At 38.2% G+C, this 16,325-nt stretch overlaps 1 protein-coding gene across 1 annotated transcript in view; it reads left to right on the top strand.

Moving 5' to 3' along the window:
- Positions 1-4,383, top strand: part of LOC109086868 (ribosomal protein S6 kinase alpha-4-like) — a 33,991-nt gene extending 29,608 nt beyond the window's left edge. Inside the window, exons 17-18 of the mRNA XM_042725077.1 lie at positions 436-599; positions 1,327-4,383. Of these exons, the coding sequence (XP_042581011.1) occupies positions 436-599; positions 1,327-1,539 (377 nt within the window). The 3' untranslated portion in view covers positions 1,540-4,383. The remainder of the gene's footprint in view (positions 1-435; positions 600-1,326) is intronic.
- The last annotated feature ends 11,942 nt before the right edge of the window (positions 4,384-16,325 follow it).

Here is a 16,325-nt window from a genome sequence, read left to right as displayed (position 1 = left end):
AATCTTCTGTGCAGTAGTTGTTGATCGCCCATAGTAACTGAATTGAATCTTTATAGGTTTAGAGCTCGGAGACCTGTGAAATTTATTTGTGTTCACCTAATACTTGGAGTCTCTATTGAATACCACCTGAAATAGCAGTGAAATACGTTGTAATAGTTTTATACCACTCCAAAGCTTTTGATGAGTGATTCCTGACCCAGCCGTCAGGGACCCACAGGCACTCAAACACATTTCAGTCCAATTTCAGCACAATTGCTTGTTATTATAGCTGTCATCTGATCATCTAGATTGAGATGGATGAGGTTCAGTGCCCTGGTAGAAGGAAAGAGTGTGATGGTCCCTGAGGATGCTGCTTTAGTAGCTGAAGGATGCTTATATTGGCAGCCCCCAAATTAACTTCCATCCTAAGTTTTATCTCCCTCTTCATCTTCACAGGTTTATTAACCGTAGATCCTGAGCGACGGCTGAAGCTCTCGGCTCTGAAAGAGAATGCCTGGCTTCAGGGAGGTGGCGTCATGTCCTCCACCCCTCTCTGCACCCCTGATGTTCTGGAGTCCACCGGCCCGACTGTCCGTACCTATGTCAATGCCACCTACAAGGTCAAGTATCTGCATTTTATACCTATATTCAGTAGTGATGCATCCAAGTAAAATCCTTGCAAGGGCATATGGAATGAAAGTACATAAATTATTTATTACATGCTAGTAGTACCAGATGGAATTACAAAAAATAATGATTGTTTTTTATGATTGCTGATGTTGGTAAATCCTTTCATTCTCCAACATATTAGATAATCTTATCTGGAATAAAATACAAAATACATTGGTGACAAAAGCTTCACGCTCAGATATTCACATTAAAAGATCAATCAATTCTGTCACAATATTAAAACATTTAATTCAAAGCAAAACATATATGAATATAAAATAAATTAAAATAAACAAGACCGTATACATAATTGGATAGTTCACAAAAAAATTCTAATTGTCATTTACTCGCCATAATGTCATTCCAAACCCATAATATTTTTTATTTGGAGCACATCAAATATTTTAAATGGAAGCTCATATGTGCTTTCTTGAGATGTGAATAAAAGCTTAAAGTAAATTTGTTAATCATTGATTTCTTTTATGATCTTTTAATGAACTTTCTGAAACGTCAAAGTTTTAGGGGAATAGACTTTTAATGGAGGGACGGAAATCTCTCAGGTTTCATTAAAAATATTTTCATTTGTGTTTTGAAAATGAATGCAAATATCGTGTTAATGTTTAATGTTCAAAAACTCATATTAATGCTTTGCATCATGATATCTCTTTATTCCCACAGGCATTTAACCGGGGAAAACGTGAGGGCTTTTTCCTTAAAAGCGTTGACAATGCGCCACTAGCAAAACGTCGGAAGATGAAAATGACCAGTACTGGTGTGGAGACAAGACGCAGCTCATCCTCCTCCTCCTCTTCCTCCTCTTCCTCATCCGCTTCCCATTCCAAGACGCAGAATTGCCAATCTTTGAAACCCCACGAGGACCCCAAACTGTGACAGCTCCCGTTTGACTGAAAAGCTGCTTTGATGTGGTGAGAGAATGTATTGCAAAAGCATTACAGGGCAAAAAAGACCTATTAAAAAAGACTACGCAAAATAAAATAACCCTGATATGGCAACACATTCAACATTAATTGAAGTATCTGCAGGAGTAAAGCCTTGTGCTGACAAGATCAACAGATCAACTTGGATTTTCAAGTCATTTGGAGGAAAGGGATTTTTATTTTTATTTTATCAAGGTGGCTCTCTGTAAACACAATGCCAAGGAAATGATCTACATTATATATATCTTTTCATTGTTTGAGACTGTAGACATTTTAATGAATGTAAAAATGTTATATCATGTGGTGGGTATCTACCCACCTTTAGAGAGATCTTTTAACTGCTAGAGATGATTGAAATACGTGAAACTGAGATCAGGGAAAGCTGAAATATTAGGGAATAGTGGACAAGAAAGCCACAAGAGAGCAAAGCCATACGTTGAGAATTAGAGTGGACTTCTATTTTAATGTATTTTAATGATCCACTGAGCAAAGCTTTATGTGAATCATGTACAGGCTATTTACATATCACTACTTTCAGAAGTTTTCTCGATGTTTGCATGGCTATAGTATTTTGAATGTTTTACATTTTTTAACAGTTGACCTATGAAGTCAGACCACACAAAGTCACTGAATCACCAGTTAGAAATAAATCCTATCCACACTTCTGGGTGAATCTCACAAAGACATGTCAGTTGTATTTCTCCTCAAAATCAAAAGAAAAATTTCAATATTAAAAAATTATTAAACCACAAGTTCCACAAATCAGCACAAATGCAGCAATATATACTTACAATTGTACTTTAATAATGTGGGGGAAAAAAATATTTTTTCATGGTAGTATGAAATAAAAAAAAACTATAGCCAGAAATTTCTTGACTGTTTCTGTGAGATTTACCTTTTGTGTCTCGATCTTTTTACCTTGTGTCTTATTGCTAGTTATCACGTGAAGTGTGTAGAGATCACTTTATATACCATTACTAACTTACTTGATCGATTTAAAAAGGTTTGGATATATGAATCTCTGGCTTTAAAAACCAGATGTGGCGTTTGCTTTTATCAGTGTACTTGAAATGTTGTGCTTCATTAATAGTGTGCACAGTCTTGTCTCTTCTACTGAGCTGAGGGATCCCGACATCCACTGCCTATTCAATTCTGCTATCCGTCGACTGTAAGGGCTGAGGTTCACAAGACAGCAATCAATCCCTCACGTTCTTAAGGGCTTTCACAATCGCACATCCACGCTATAATCGAGTGACCCTCTTGCACTGTGATGAGTGTGAGAGATGGCACTGGCATCCCTCCCTATTTCCCTTTTTTATTAACCATCTTCACGGCCATTAGTCTTGCAATATTTTGACTTGATGTACAAACATTCAGACATTTTAGTGTGGAGTCTTTCTGCTGTATGTGCTGTGTAAATCTACCGAATGACACTTAGGATTCAGACTGCGTGTTGAGCAGACAGTTTTATTAAGATGCAAACAGGTGTCAAGGCCCAGTAAAACACCTCCAGCAATGTTATATAAACTCTGGTTTCCTTTAAAGAGGTGTGAAGCTGGCAGGTATGAACAATTTAAGTGTCAGACGGATTGTTTGGCACTGTTTTTATTGAAATAACACATTCATCATTTGTTTGTGCCAAAATAATCAGTTAATGGAGAGTGATACTGTTCTGTAATATAGTTTTGCACACAAGATGCACTAGTCTGGATTTTTTATGCCTTTATTGTTCACAAGTGATGCATTTGTCAGCTTTTAATTGGTGGAAACAGTGAAACTGTTTGTGAAAAGACTGGAACAAATTCAGCACATTCTGATGCTTATCATCAAGGGGTTCAAATGCAGAATTTTGCTCAGCATCTGCAATCAAAGTATCTTTCAGACGCAATCAGCACAGTTATATCATGCCGTGTGATGAAAATAGGTTTGACTTTAGGCCTTTTAAAAGAATAGTTCACCCAAAAAATGAAAATTGCCTAAAATCGACTCACCTTCAGGTCATCTAAGATGTAGATGAGTTTGTTTCTTCATCGGAACAGATTTGGGGAAATTGATGGACTGGAGTTGTGTGGATTATTGTGATGTTGTGATGTTCACCCATTCACTGATCCATTGGTGAGCAAGTGATGTGATGCTACATTTCTCCAGATCTGTTCAGATGGAGAAATAAACTCATCTACATGTATGGCCTGAGAGTAAGAAAATTTACAGGATTTTTTTTTAGGTGAACTATTCCTTCAAGGGATGATATATCAATGAACACAGTGATTTTACACTATTGTTTTAAGTAAATCTGAATCATTTTGATTTCTTTTGTTGCACAAGTTTGTCATGTCAATACATTTGGGCTTTAAAAACAGTAATTTTTTTATTTATTTCTTTTAACTTGCTCTTTATGTCTTTATTCACAGTGTTATGGCTTTTTGCTTAATGTAGTTTAGTTTATTTTTATTTTTTTAATTTGTCAGTAAGAACAAACCGTCTGCTCTTATTAAATCATGCACTGCCTTTTTTCTGAAAGTTCTACAAATGTACATTTTTGATTGCAAAAGTTTTACTAGACATGATTTGACATCTACAGTTTAAGGGTGAACTTGCCGTGTCTCTTTATGGCTTGAGTGTGGTCTGAGTATATTATGTTATGTTAGGGTTCTGATTTGCATGTTTTGTTTTCCTGGTAACTTTCCTGGTAACCTAAATGTTCCATCTCTGCCAAAAAATGTTTTGTAATAAAAAAGAGAATTATGGAACAGAAATGAAATACACTGTTATAAGAATAAATGAGATGCATGGTTGTGCATTAAGAACATTGCTGAATCCAAAGCATAAAATATATAATATACCACACTCTAACTTTCTTTCCCCTTCTTAAGCCAGTAATGTTTTTACATTTATTATTATTATTTTTTTTTTTTTGATATTATGTCTTTTGTGTTTCTTTAGTAGTTCAGATTCATTGCATTATCTTTGAGTGTTGTCTTAAAGGGATAGTTCACACAGAAATGAAAATTCTGTCATCAGTTACTCACCTAGATGGACAGCTCTTCTAAGTATGCCACTGACTGTTGGCACAATCTGAAATAAATGAGGAAATGAGAAATATTATTTGTCCACGGCACCTCCACAGCCTTGGGGGGGGGGGGCGGCGATCTCAAACGTCTGGCTGAGGCCAGCCTAAAAAGACGATCGGGACAGCTGACAGGCCACCGCCACGCATCGTCACGAAAGCTTAACATATTCACCTGTTTTTAAGCTTTGCCACTTGCCAATTTAAAAAAAAAATCGGATGTGTATTATGTTGGATGCATTCGTTGTCTCTTAAAGTGACTGCGCCTAATTTACTAGCTGCTGTAACGTTAACCCAAGAAAATGAAAGAAAGAAAATCCCTCACTGCTCTTGACTGAATTACTTTGTAGTTATAACAAGAATTAATGCACAGTCAAACCAGCAATTATTAAGACACCAGATATAATTTTTGATATTTATATATATATTTTTTTTTACTAGTATGTGCAGGACACTTTAATTTATTTATGTAAGTGAGTATAGCAAAATAAAGCGAACTGTGACATATACCCAAAAAATCTTCATACTGTGGACTACTAATGAAATTGATAAAAAAAAAGGGACTAAAAATTATTCAGACACTTTGACCTCACCATGTTTTGCTTACGTGCTTTTTCCTGAATTGCTAATGCAACCTTTTCACACCACAGACTGAACAAAATTAAGCATTGCTTGGTAATTGGTCAACTATAGACAGTATTGAATTGTCATACTAACAGCTGTCTGAATTTTTGGTTGATTGTAATCCATTGCATACCTTTCTATCAAAGTTATGACATTATCAAGATTAATTTGTTCTGACACAGTTTAACTCTGAGTTCTTGTCATATTTTATTAACATTTTCTAAACTATAGCAAATAAACTGTGATAATGTGAGAAATGTTGAAGGGGTCTGAATAAATTTTGGTTTGACTGTATATTTTATTTTAGATTGAAGACTATGGAGTGCTATTTTACATTTAATTATTCGGTTACTGTACCTGGACACCTACAAACTTGAAAAAAACGTAAACATTGTGTAAATAGCATAAATAAATAGAACAAACAAACAAATTAAACAATTTCAAACAGGGCCCACTGTAGTTTTCAAATAAGCCTGAATGACTGGATTACCTGGATCAGGTGCATTTAAATAGGATTGAAGCTAAACTCTGCAGGGCTGTGGCCCTCCAGGAACTGAGTTTGACACCCCTGACCTAATCAGTCAAACGGGTTTGCCGTTTGTTTTCTGAGTTCACAATTCACTTTGATTCATTGGGACAGTTCACTTACGAAACGTTTGCAGCGGTTTCTCACACTGCAATCAAAACAGCTATGTATATTAAAAAGAGTATAGGATATGAGGGACCCTTTTTGATAACTGGGGTCTGTGCCCCGGTTCTGATAGGCTAGAAACTTCTCTGCTGTGATCTGAGGCTGCTGAACATGAACAATAACGCGGCTCTCCGGTTTGAACTTTCAAAGCATCTTAAAATCTTGAATTAATTCTCACTCTTTCAAATGTGCCATGAAATAATGCTCCAGAGGCAACACCTTATTTCACTCCTGCAGTACCCAGTAAAACACACCAGATGTCAGTGTGACTTTTACAGCCTCTAACCAGGGGCTCGTATGTTGAAAACATCGCTTCAAAATGGCCCTAATGCGACTGTCAACGCGTCATTAATCAAAGTGATGTGTAAGCGGATCATTTGCATAGGAAATTGTGATATATGGAGCATGACACAAATGGATATGAATGGAACAGTAAATCAAAGAGATTCCATCAATTATAATTGGCCCCTTCTGGCTGTGACCCAAGGTCTACTGGTGTCTGCTAACACGCAGCAGCGCTTATTATTTCAGAAGCTCCTTACAATGAGGCAGACATACAAGCACATATGAGCACATACATCACATCGATGGCAAAAATGAATAAAATGCCAGCTGCTACACTTCAGCCTGACCCATAGTAAGTTAAAGTGTCTCACACTTGTAGGTTTCCTATAGTGTCTTCTCTCACTGGCTCTCGCTGCTGAATTATTGAGCTCACAGAGAGTGAGTGTGACCCCACCGGTGTCAGTAAGAGCACTGAGCTTGATTTCATGGCATATCTTCAGATTTCTGCATGAATTTTTCATCTGTTTGTCAGTAAGAGCACTGAGATTTATTTATTGATTTTTCATCTCGACTTTCCAAAAAAGCTTTTCATTATTAAAAAGCCAAATATGAGTACAGCACTATGGCCCACCCGGCACGCAGAGTGAAAGTGCATGATTGTTGCTTACTATGACACCTCACTACTTTAACAACATCTCCTTCTCAAACCAAAGCCCTGGAGGAGTTATAAGACTGATGTTTCTAGGTATTAACAGTTGAAGCAGTTTCACTGTAAAAATGCTACAGTAAAAACCTAAATTGCAAATGGTACTTTCCCTTAGTATGGTGAAAAACTATAATAGATCATAGATCGAATGGAACATTGCATGTAATTGCACAGTTTTGGAAGTGAAAAATAAGTTGTCTTAATTTATAGTGGAAAAAACATAAATCAACATTCTTTGAATCCTATATGTGATGACTCAAATTTGATGTTTTTTTTTTCTTATGTACATTAAATTTTTGTTTTATTTTGTTAAATTAATGTTTGTTGCATTATTTTAGTGTCATGTACCATGATAGTGTTTTGTATTTGTGTTTGACACAAAGAAACGTCTATATAGTACCACAGCTTGCTGAAAAGCTGCTAGAGATGAATTTGACAGTAAGCTGCTTTGATTTATCATGTGGCATAAAAAAAAAATATCTGTCACGACCACTACCATCAAAGATGAAAATTAGCATACTGTTTGGATTGGCGGTATGGATCTGTTCTGGGCAAGAACTCCCTGTGAATCCATGCAGCCTAGCATGGATGAGAGTGGGGAGAGCAGCAATAACCCCCCAGGGCAAACAGAACAGAACCAACATAAACATAACCATCATAAAAGTTCAATAATTCAATGTAACATTTTAGAAATTAGTCTCATTCAGAGGAGAATCAGAAGGCCAAACTGACTGACGAGAGGAGGAGTTGGGGATGGAGGAGAGTAACGTGCTATTGAGCAACGTGAAAGCTGGTGATAATACTGAAGGATCTTATATATGAGTGCTGTGAGAGGTGTTGCATCCCTATAAGTAGATGTGGATCAGCTGATGTAAGCTTGACTAATGTGACCTGCCAGAACTAGCGCTACACCTGATGATTTTTGTAATGTGGTGCATTAAGGAATAGTTCACTTATAAATGAACATTTTCTGAAAATTGACTCACCTTCAGGTCACCCAAGAACAGTTTGTTTTTCATGGGAATAGATTTGGAAAAATTCTGCAGTGAATGGGTGCCATCACAATGAGAGTGCAAACAACTGAATAAAACATCACAAAAACAATCCACAAGCAATCAACAGAACTCGTTTATTAATTTATACTTGGGAAGTGAAAAGCTGCATATTTGTAATAACCGAATCCATCAAGAAGTTTTTAACTTCAAATACCTTAGTGATTCAGGATAAGACAAAAACACGGTTTGGAAAATGGATTCATGATGTACTCGCTCATTATATATATTTTTTACATTTTCAACACAAAACAACACTGTGGCACAGCTCTGTGCTGATTGGACCAGAAGAGCCGGGAGCGGTGGATTTTGTTTATATTGGAGAGAAGTAGCTCCGGCTACAATGTTCCGCCAGACGCGAACCCCAAAAGTTACCGACCGCAGCTTTAATATCGATTATGGACCAGTTTTCTGCCAAGAAGAGTTAAAATTCCATAAAGCTAGTTGGTTTATTAAAAACATGCAGTTTTTTAATTGATGGACTGGAGTCATGTGGATTACTTGTGGATTATTGTGATGTTTTTATCAGATTGAACTCTCATTCTGACAGCACCCATTCACTGCAAAGGATCTACTATTGAGCAAGTGATATAATGCAACATTTCTCAAAATCTGTTCTGATGAACAAACAAACTAATCTACTTCTTGAGTAAATTTTCAGAAAATATTTTATTTTGGGGTAAACAATTCTTTAAAGACTATTGCTAAAATAGTTACTATTAATAAAATATACTATTAATATAAAATATAGAGTTTTGTACTTTAAATTTAAGTTCTGTAAAATCTGTAAATCTTCAAATCTTGCTACTATATTTTTTCCCTCATTACAGTGTACTGTAGATGAATACCAACTGAAGACCAGCATAATGAGATAAAAATTAGGTTTCGTATTCATCAAATTGGTGTCCAATACAAAAACATCTCTGCATAGGTAACAGACATTTTTACAGTAACCATCTACCATGCTTAGGCTCTCTCGTGACAGGATAGTCAAATTAGATTATAAAATCTTAAGGCAAGGCAAGGCAAGTTTATTTATATACGTAGCACATATCATACAAAATTGTAATTCATGGTAGTTCTTTACATAAAAGGAAGTGAAATAATCATAAAAAATAATCACAACAGTAAAACAAGGAATTTAAAAACTTTTACAATTATTTAAAAATTGATTTAAAATGAATTTAAAACATACACACAACATAAACATAAAATACAGTGCAATCAGTTCGGACATAGCGCAGTGTTCATTCAATAAATGCACAGCTAAACAGATGAGTTTTGAGATTAGATTTAAATGTGGCTAATATTTTAGCACATCTGATCTCTTCTGGAAGCTGATTCCAATTGTGGGCGGCAAAATAGCTAAAAGCGGATTCCTTTTGTTTTGTGTGAACCCTTGGTATGTCTAACTGGCTCGATCCTAATGATCTGTTAGGTTTATATTCAGTGAGCATATCTGCAATGTATTTAGGTCCTAGGCCATTGAGTGATTTATAAATGAGTAAAAGTACTTTGTCCTAGGCCATTGGTTTGTTTATAAATATGGGACTTTTATTTCTGTGCCCCTGGGAGTACGGTCCCACATATGGGATTTAGACATAAATTGTATAAAAATAGGGACGTAGTGTCCGTGATGTCGCCCATTTCTGAAGTGCGTTTTTGAAGCCTAAAGTAGGCGGAGCCGGCCGTCGCCAACTTGGCAGCACATCACCATGCGTCACTCCTGGATAATCAAAAATGGGCATAAAGGTGAAAGCTGGTTGCTGAAGCCACGCAAACCTAGCTCGACGGCAGTGTCAGCAGCGGCAATCCACCTGTCACTCAAGTGGCCACGCCCTTAATCATGCAGAACTTTAAGGCTAAATATAATTTAAATGGATGACTTATAAAAAAAATTCACCCAGTTGTCATGAAAGGTAAAATTAGCTATATAGACCAAAATATTTTTTTCAACCAGGTTCTAAGCATGTTTTTTTCTGCTGTAAAGTTGGGCATTTTAACATAGGGATTCTATGGGATTGACTACCTTTTTCAGCCACCCTCTAGTGGCCATTTGACGAATTACAGTTTAAGTTACTTGTTGGCTTCACAAGAGAGAGAGTGGGAGGTTGCCGCTTCGATTTAGAACGTTTGGTGACATCACATAACTGTGGTTTCGTGCTTTAGCTGGTGCTGAGCCAGAGAGAGAAGTGCACTGCGCTTGTCATATTATCACAACTATGCAGTGTTTTTAACCACATAATGTTTATTTTAGGTTTCAGACAACAATAACAATCTATTCAAATTTAATTTGCCATTGTGTTTTATTCATATCAGATACACATAGTGTAAGTAAAGTTCACACTATTCTTCTCCCAGTTCACCAGCCACTTATTACTTGTATTTCAGGAGAAACTGATGTATTCACGTGCTGTAAAGTCCCAGAAAGAAGTGACGCATTCATTACTTCTAAGAGATCTGCTTCTAAACAGTTAAGCACACATTTGAAAAAAAGATGTGGGAAGTGTGTCAAGAGAGCAGGTTGACGATTTAAGGTGCTGCCCTACTGCTTCCAAAATTTTGCTATCAATTGCTTCAAAAACAGACATAGTAACTTCTTTTTGAAATTGCGGTCGAATCTGACCTCTGCATAACTTGAGGATGTGCTAATCGCCTTTCTGATATTATTGATGTTCTCAGAAAAGAAGGAAGCAAACTCATTGCATTTGCTGTTGGAGAGCATTTCACTGGGAATCTGACTTGGAGGTTTTGTCAGTCTGTCAACAGTAGCAAAAAGAATGCGATTGTTGTTTAAGTTACTGTTTATAAGGTCTGAGAAGAAGGTCTGTCTAGCTGTGGCTAGTTCCACACTGAAAGCACGAAGGCCGAATTTTTAGATGCTATAGTGAATTTCAAGTTTCGTCTTCCGCCACGTCCTCTCAGCTTTTCAGAATTGTCTTTTCATACTCTGTACTGCTGTTGATTTTCTCCAGGGTGCTTTTTGTCTGCCAGTCTTCCTGCTGACTTTCACAGGAGCAATGCCATCAATAACATTCTTAACTTTTGAGTTAAAGGAATCAATGAGAAGATCAACAATGTCTGCAGAAATAATTGGTGTTAAATATATAGCCTTCATAAACAGCACACTAGTGTTCTTGTTAATACATCTCTTTCTGACAGAGACAGATCTAGATTCAGTGGTAGCAGAGATCAATATATCAAAGAAAATACAGAAGTGATCAGATAGTGCTACATTCTTTAATAACAATTGAAGAAATGTTTAGACCTCTACTGATGAGTAAATGTGGTGTGTTTTTGCGATTTTGTTTGTGTCAATTGATGTGATGTTTAGGGTTATAATTGTTTGTAATTGTTGTAATTTCTTTTGTAGTTTTGATTTCTGCATTATCTATGTGAATATTAAAATCCCCTGCAATATCAAAATAGTCGAACTCTGAGGAAATCATTGATAACAGTTGAGTGAACTCTTCAGCAAAGGCTGGAGAGTATTTTGGAGGCCTGTAAATAATGATAAACAGAATGCGTGGAGCACCTTACAGCACAATACCGTAGATATTCAAAAAACAAGTACTGACCAAATTACATTACTATCTTTAAATAGAGCAGCTACACATCCACTTCTCCTAACAGCTTTGCAGACACTTATAAAAGTAAAGTTAGGAGGAGCTGTTTCATTGAGGATTGTTGCACTGCAGCTGTCTTCTAGCCATGTTTCATTTAGAAACATAAAATCCAGGTTGTTTATTATTAAGTCATTGATCAGAAATTATTTATTTTTTAGTGAGCAAATGTTTAAAAATGCTAACTTGATGGCACTACTTTGTGTCTCTACAGCAATCTTAGTTTGAAGCTTAATAGGCCCCGGATTAGATGGGTCAGCCGAATGGCTTGAGAAAGCCTTAGACTTTCTATCACGTGATAAAACAGAAATAGAGAAAGCAACAGGCACACTGGGTTCCCATTTGTTCTGTAAACATTTGTGAATGTTGCTGCTATCATAGCGCGGACCCGACACATATCGCTGAGAGCAGTTATCAGTTGTTTTTGGTTCACCTACAGCAGATAGAGGGTGTGGGCCCTGGCGTTGTGGCAGTTGCCGGAGAGATCTCCCTGGAGGAGGAGGGCAGACTGGGCCCATAGGCTTTAGTGGTTGTGGGGCCCACCGTTTTTTAGTTGATTTATGGGGGCTTGCAGCGAAGGAGTGGGAGTGTGTCTGGTGAGTGGGGCTCTGGCTCTGGTGTTTCTGGTGGCTGTGAAATGTTGTCCTGGCTTCCCTGGCTGTTTTCCAGAGAGTCTTGGAGCTGTTTTAATACGTCACAGTCTGTCTGTGATGAGCTCTGTGGGCAGGGCTCAGCCGGGAGAGTTTCCATAAGCAGTGCTTGTTGTGGCTGCGTGGCATTATTAGTGTCCTTGTGGGATGTGTCAACCACACGATGACTCGGAAGCTGATATGAAGTCCTGTGGTCACTCATACTTTGTCCAGGTGTGTGTGTGCCATTCAGGTTGAGTGGATTGATGGAGGGAGAAATAGATATTGTCCTTTAGCACTCTTGCACCAAGTTTGTTGGGGAGGCCGCCATCCAGTTTAAACAATTGTCTATGGCCCCAGAAAAGATTGAAGTCGTCGATGAAGTTGACTCCTTTTATACTGCAGGTTCCTTGTAGCCATGTATTTAGCCCAAGCAACCATGAAAACTTGTTAGTTCCCCTTGCTGGGAGTGCTTCACTGATGAATGACTGAACTTTGAAGTGTTTCAAAGAGTTCACTGAAATCCTTCTTAAAGCGGTCATTGGATGCCCATTTTCCACAAGTTGATTGTGCAAGATTCTTTAGGGTCTTAATGAAAAGTCTATAACATTGGTTATAAAAAAATCACCCCTTTTCACCCTGTCAAAATCAGCTCTGTTTTCAGCATGCTGTTCTACTCCATGTTGCTTTAAATGCTAAAGAACTCTGCTGACCCACCCCTCTCTTCCTTGGGGTGAAGAGCAGAAAGTAAACTTCAGCCGCGAAACTGGCTAACTAGCACATTATTAGGAAATATTTGCAAAGATTCATAAAAAACCCTTATACTCACTTCTTCTGTAGATGAAGCTGGATCACAAATGATTCGCACAAACTTAAACGCCTTTAGCCAGATCGGGGATCGGCGCATTCCCTTCAAAACGAAAGTAACGTTAATCTACTGCATCTTCAGCAGCTCAGATGTCGGAAGCAAATGACGACTGCTATGTTCATTATTATATCCAACAACAAAACATCTCAAACGCTTAGGAGACATTCTTTTCTTTCCCAGCACCGGAGTTGACACAATGGCGCACAGCTCACAGCTCACTCAGGGCGGGTCTAAGATAAGACAGCCTTGTCAATCAACCATCTACATCATTCTGACAGGATTCTCAGAACAGCCTGATTTGAGAAAGGGGATTTTAAAATAGGGATTAAAAAAAACAAATAACTGGGTGGTCATTATAGGGTGGATGTGTACACACACTTCCAACACACATTTATGTTCAAACAACAACAAAAGAGAATTTTGCATCCAATGACCCCTTTGAGGAGTTCTGACTTCTCTTTTCAAATATCATTCTCCCCCACATGGATGATGATACGATTTTCAGTCTTGTGCTTCATAAGAATGTTCCAAAGTTCCTTGTTCACATCAGAGACAGTTGCTTGAGGAAAGCAGCATGTAGCTGCAGTCCTGCTCCTGATGTTTCTGATAATAGAGTAACCCACTATCAGAGTCCTGGGCTCGGCTGTCTGCTCGACCTTGAGTGCCTGTTAGTAGCAATGTTAGCTGCTGGCTGATACGATCAATGTTTAATCACATTTGGGGTTTCCTCACCCACATTCATTAATGCTTCAAATCTGTTCTCAAGCTGTATGGGTTGGTGGTAGAATACCAGTGTTTACAGTGTTCAGTAATGTTAATTAAAGTATAGTTTTATTTTTTTTAATTTGTTTTACTTGTGGAGTACATACATACAGAGAATCGAAATTGCGTTACTCTCAGACCCCGGTGCATACAGATAACACTAACAGTAGAGCCTAAAATCTAGATCAAATATAAAATATAAGATAAAACTATACAATAAGGGAATGTAAAAAAAAAGACATAATAGAAAAAAAATAAAATAAAAATATGTTTAAATAAAAGCAGCGCAAGGCACATGGCAGATAGAGTGCAAACCAGTGAACAAACAGTGCAGATAAAAAGATTTTTTAGTGCATAAAAAATTGCTTATTCAGTCTGATTAAAGTGACAAAGGGCTCAAGAGTAGTTATTTTATTTAAACTGACTGATGAGGGAGGTAGAATGACGTCAGTTCCATGGTGAATGAGGTAGTGAGCAGACCAATGCTGCACAAAGTGACTGGTGCATGACATCGTATGTTAGTGGAAGGACCTGGGGATGTGGGACCTGGGGGGAGGGGGGGTTGTTCATAGTTCAGTGGTGTATGTGGGAGAGGGTGGAATGTGGGTTTTTTTACAAAGCGAGTTCAGCTTCCTGACAGCCTGATGGATGAAGCTGTCCTTCAGTCTGCTGGTCCTGGCCTGGAGACTCTGCAGTCTCCTCCCTGATGGCAGCAGACTGAAGAAGCTGTGTGACGGGTGAGTGGGATCACCTGCAATGCAGAAGGCTTTGCGAGTGAGACGGGTTCCATAAATGTCCTGGAGGGAGGGGAGAGAGACACCAATGATCTTCTCAGCTGCTCTCACTATGCGTTGCAGAGTCTTTCGGCAGGACGCGTTGCAGGCGCCATACCACACAGTGATGCAGCTAGTCAGAATGCTCTCGATGGTGCCTCTGTAGAAGGTGTACATGATGGGGGGTGGGGCTCTGGCTCTCCTCAGTTTGCGGAGGAAGTAGAGACGCTGATGTGATTTCTTGGCCAGTGCTGCGGTGTTGTCGGTCCAGGAGAGGTCCTCTGTGATGTGCACACCCAGGAAATTGGTGCTGCTCACTCTCTCCACAGTCGCACCGTTGATGGTCAGAGGAACATGCTGAGTGTGCGCTCTCCTGAAGTCAACAACAATCTCCTTCGTCTTCTCCACATTCAGAGAGAGATTGTTGTCACTGCACCACCCGGCCAGGCGGCTCACCTCGCTCCTGTAGTTTGTCTCATCTCTGTTGCTAATGAGACCCACCACAGTCGTGTCATCCGCAAACTTAATGAAGAGGTTGGAGTTGTGTGACGGTGTGCAGTCGTGTGTCAGCAGAGTGAAGAGGAGGGGGCTCAGCACACATCCTTGGGGGGCCCCAGTGTTCAGTGTGATGGTGCTGGATGTGTTGCTGCCGACACGTACTGCCTGAGGTCTTCCAGTCAGAAAGTCCAACAGCCAGTTGCACAGCGAAGTGTTGAGCCCCAGCTCGACCAGTTTGTGAATGAGCTGTTGAGGGATGATTGTGTTGAATGCTGAACTGAAGTCTATGAACAGCATTCTGACGTTGAGATTCTTAACTGTTGAGATTCTTAACTGTTGAGATTCACTAGATTCAGGACTCCCTGGCTGTATGCTGAGAGGGTCCATGATGATTGTCTGCTGTGTGTTCAGCCTGTTTTGGAAGTCCAGCAAATAACTTTGTTTCAAGAACTGCAATCCTTTGTAGAAATCTGTGGCAGTTCATGCAGCAAGTAGATTCCAGAAGAGGCATTTTCTTTCTCATTTGTTTGAATGTAGGTAGCTGTGTTTTTCTGTCTTCAGAATGTAAGCTGCTGGCAGTGGAAGGCAAAGAGTCTTCTTTTTCGTAGTATTATTCCAGTCCCGAAGAGTTTTTAGTTTAGTGTTTGTGAGCACTGTGCTGATCTGCTGAAGTTAAAATTTAACTGAAAACTGGTGTAAAAATGTTACAATACAAACCTGTTAATTGGTTAACTACCTTCTTGAAGAAAGAAAAAATGTAAATGGTTAAACATCACCATACTTAATTTTACTGTGAGATACTGTCAAAAAGGGGTCTGTTTCTCTTTTTTATGTAAAAAAAAAAAAAAAATTAACGAATTTTTTTCTTTTAAGTAAGAATTACTTAAAATAAAAAGGACATTTCTAGAAATTCCTTTGCGACAGCACGCATACTGTATTATAAATAGTTTTGTTTCTTCCTATTTTTAGTTATAGGTAAAGTAACACAAATCACCCTAATTTACACTTTCTCTTATTAAGGTAAAATTTATTGTATTATTTTAGTGTTACCCTGATGGAGTTTTGTCTTTGTGTGTATCTATACTATAACATTTTAAACATTTAGCTGAAGTCATTTGGTAAATTAACATTATATCACTTAATGAAATATGTAGTTATAGA

Source organism: Cyprinus carpio, chromosome B5, assembly GCF_018340385.1.
Source record: "Cyprinus carpio isolate SPL01 chromosome B5, ASM1834038v1, whole genome shotgun sequence".
Classification (NCBI taxonomy): domain Eukaryota; kingdom Metazoa; phylum Chordata; class Actinopteri; order Cypriniformes; family Cyprinidae; genus Cyprinus; species Cyprinus carpio.
Note: the sequence above shows the minus strand (reverse complement) of the source record. Positions and strands in the feature narration are given on the sequence as shown.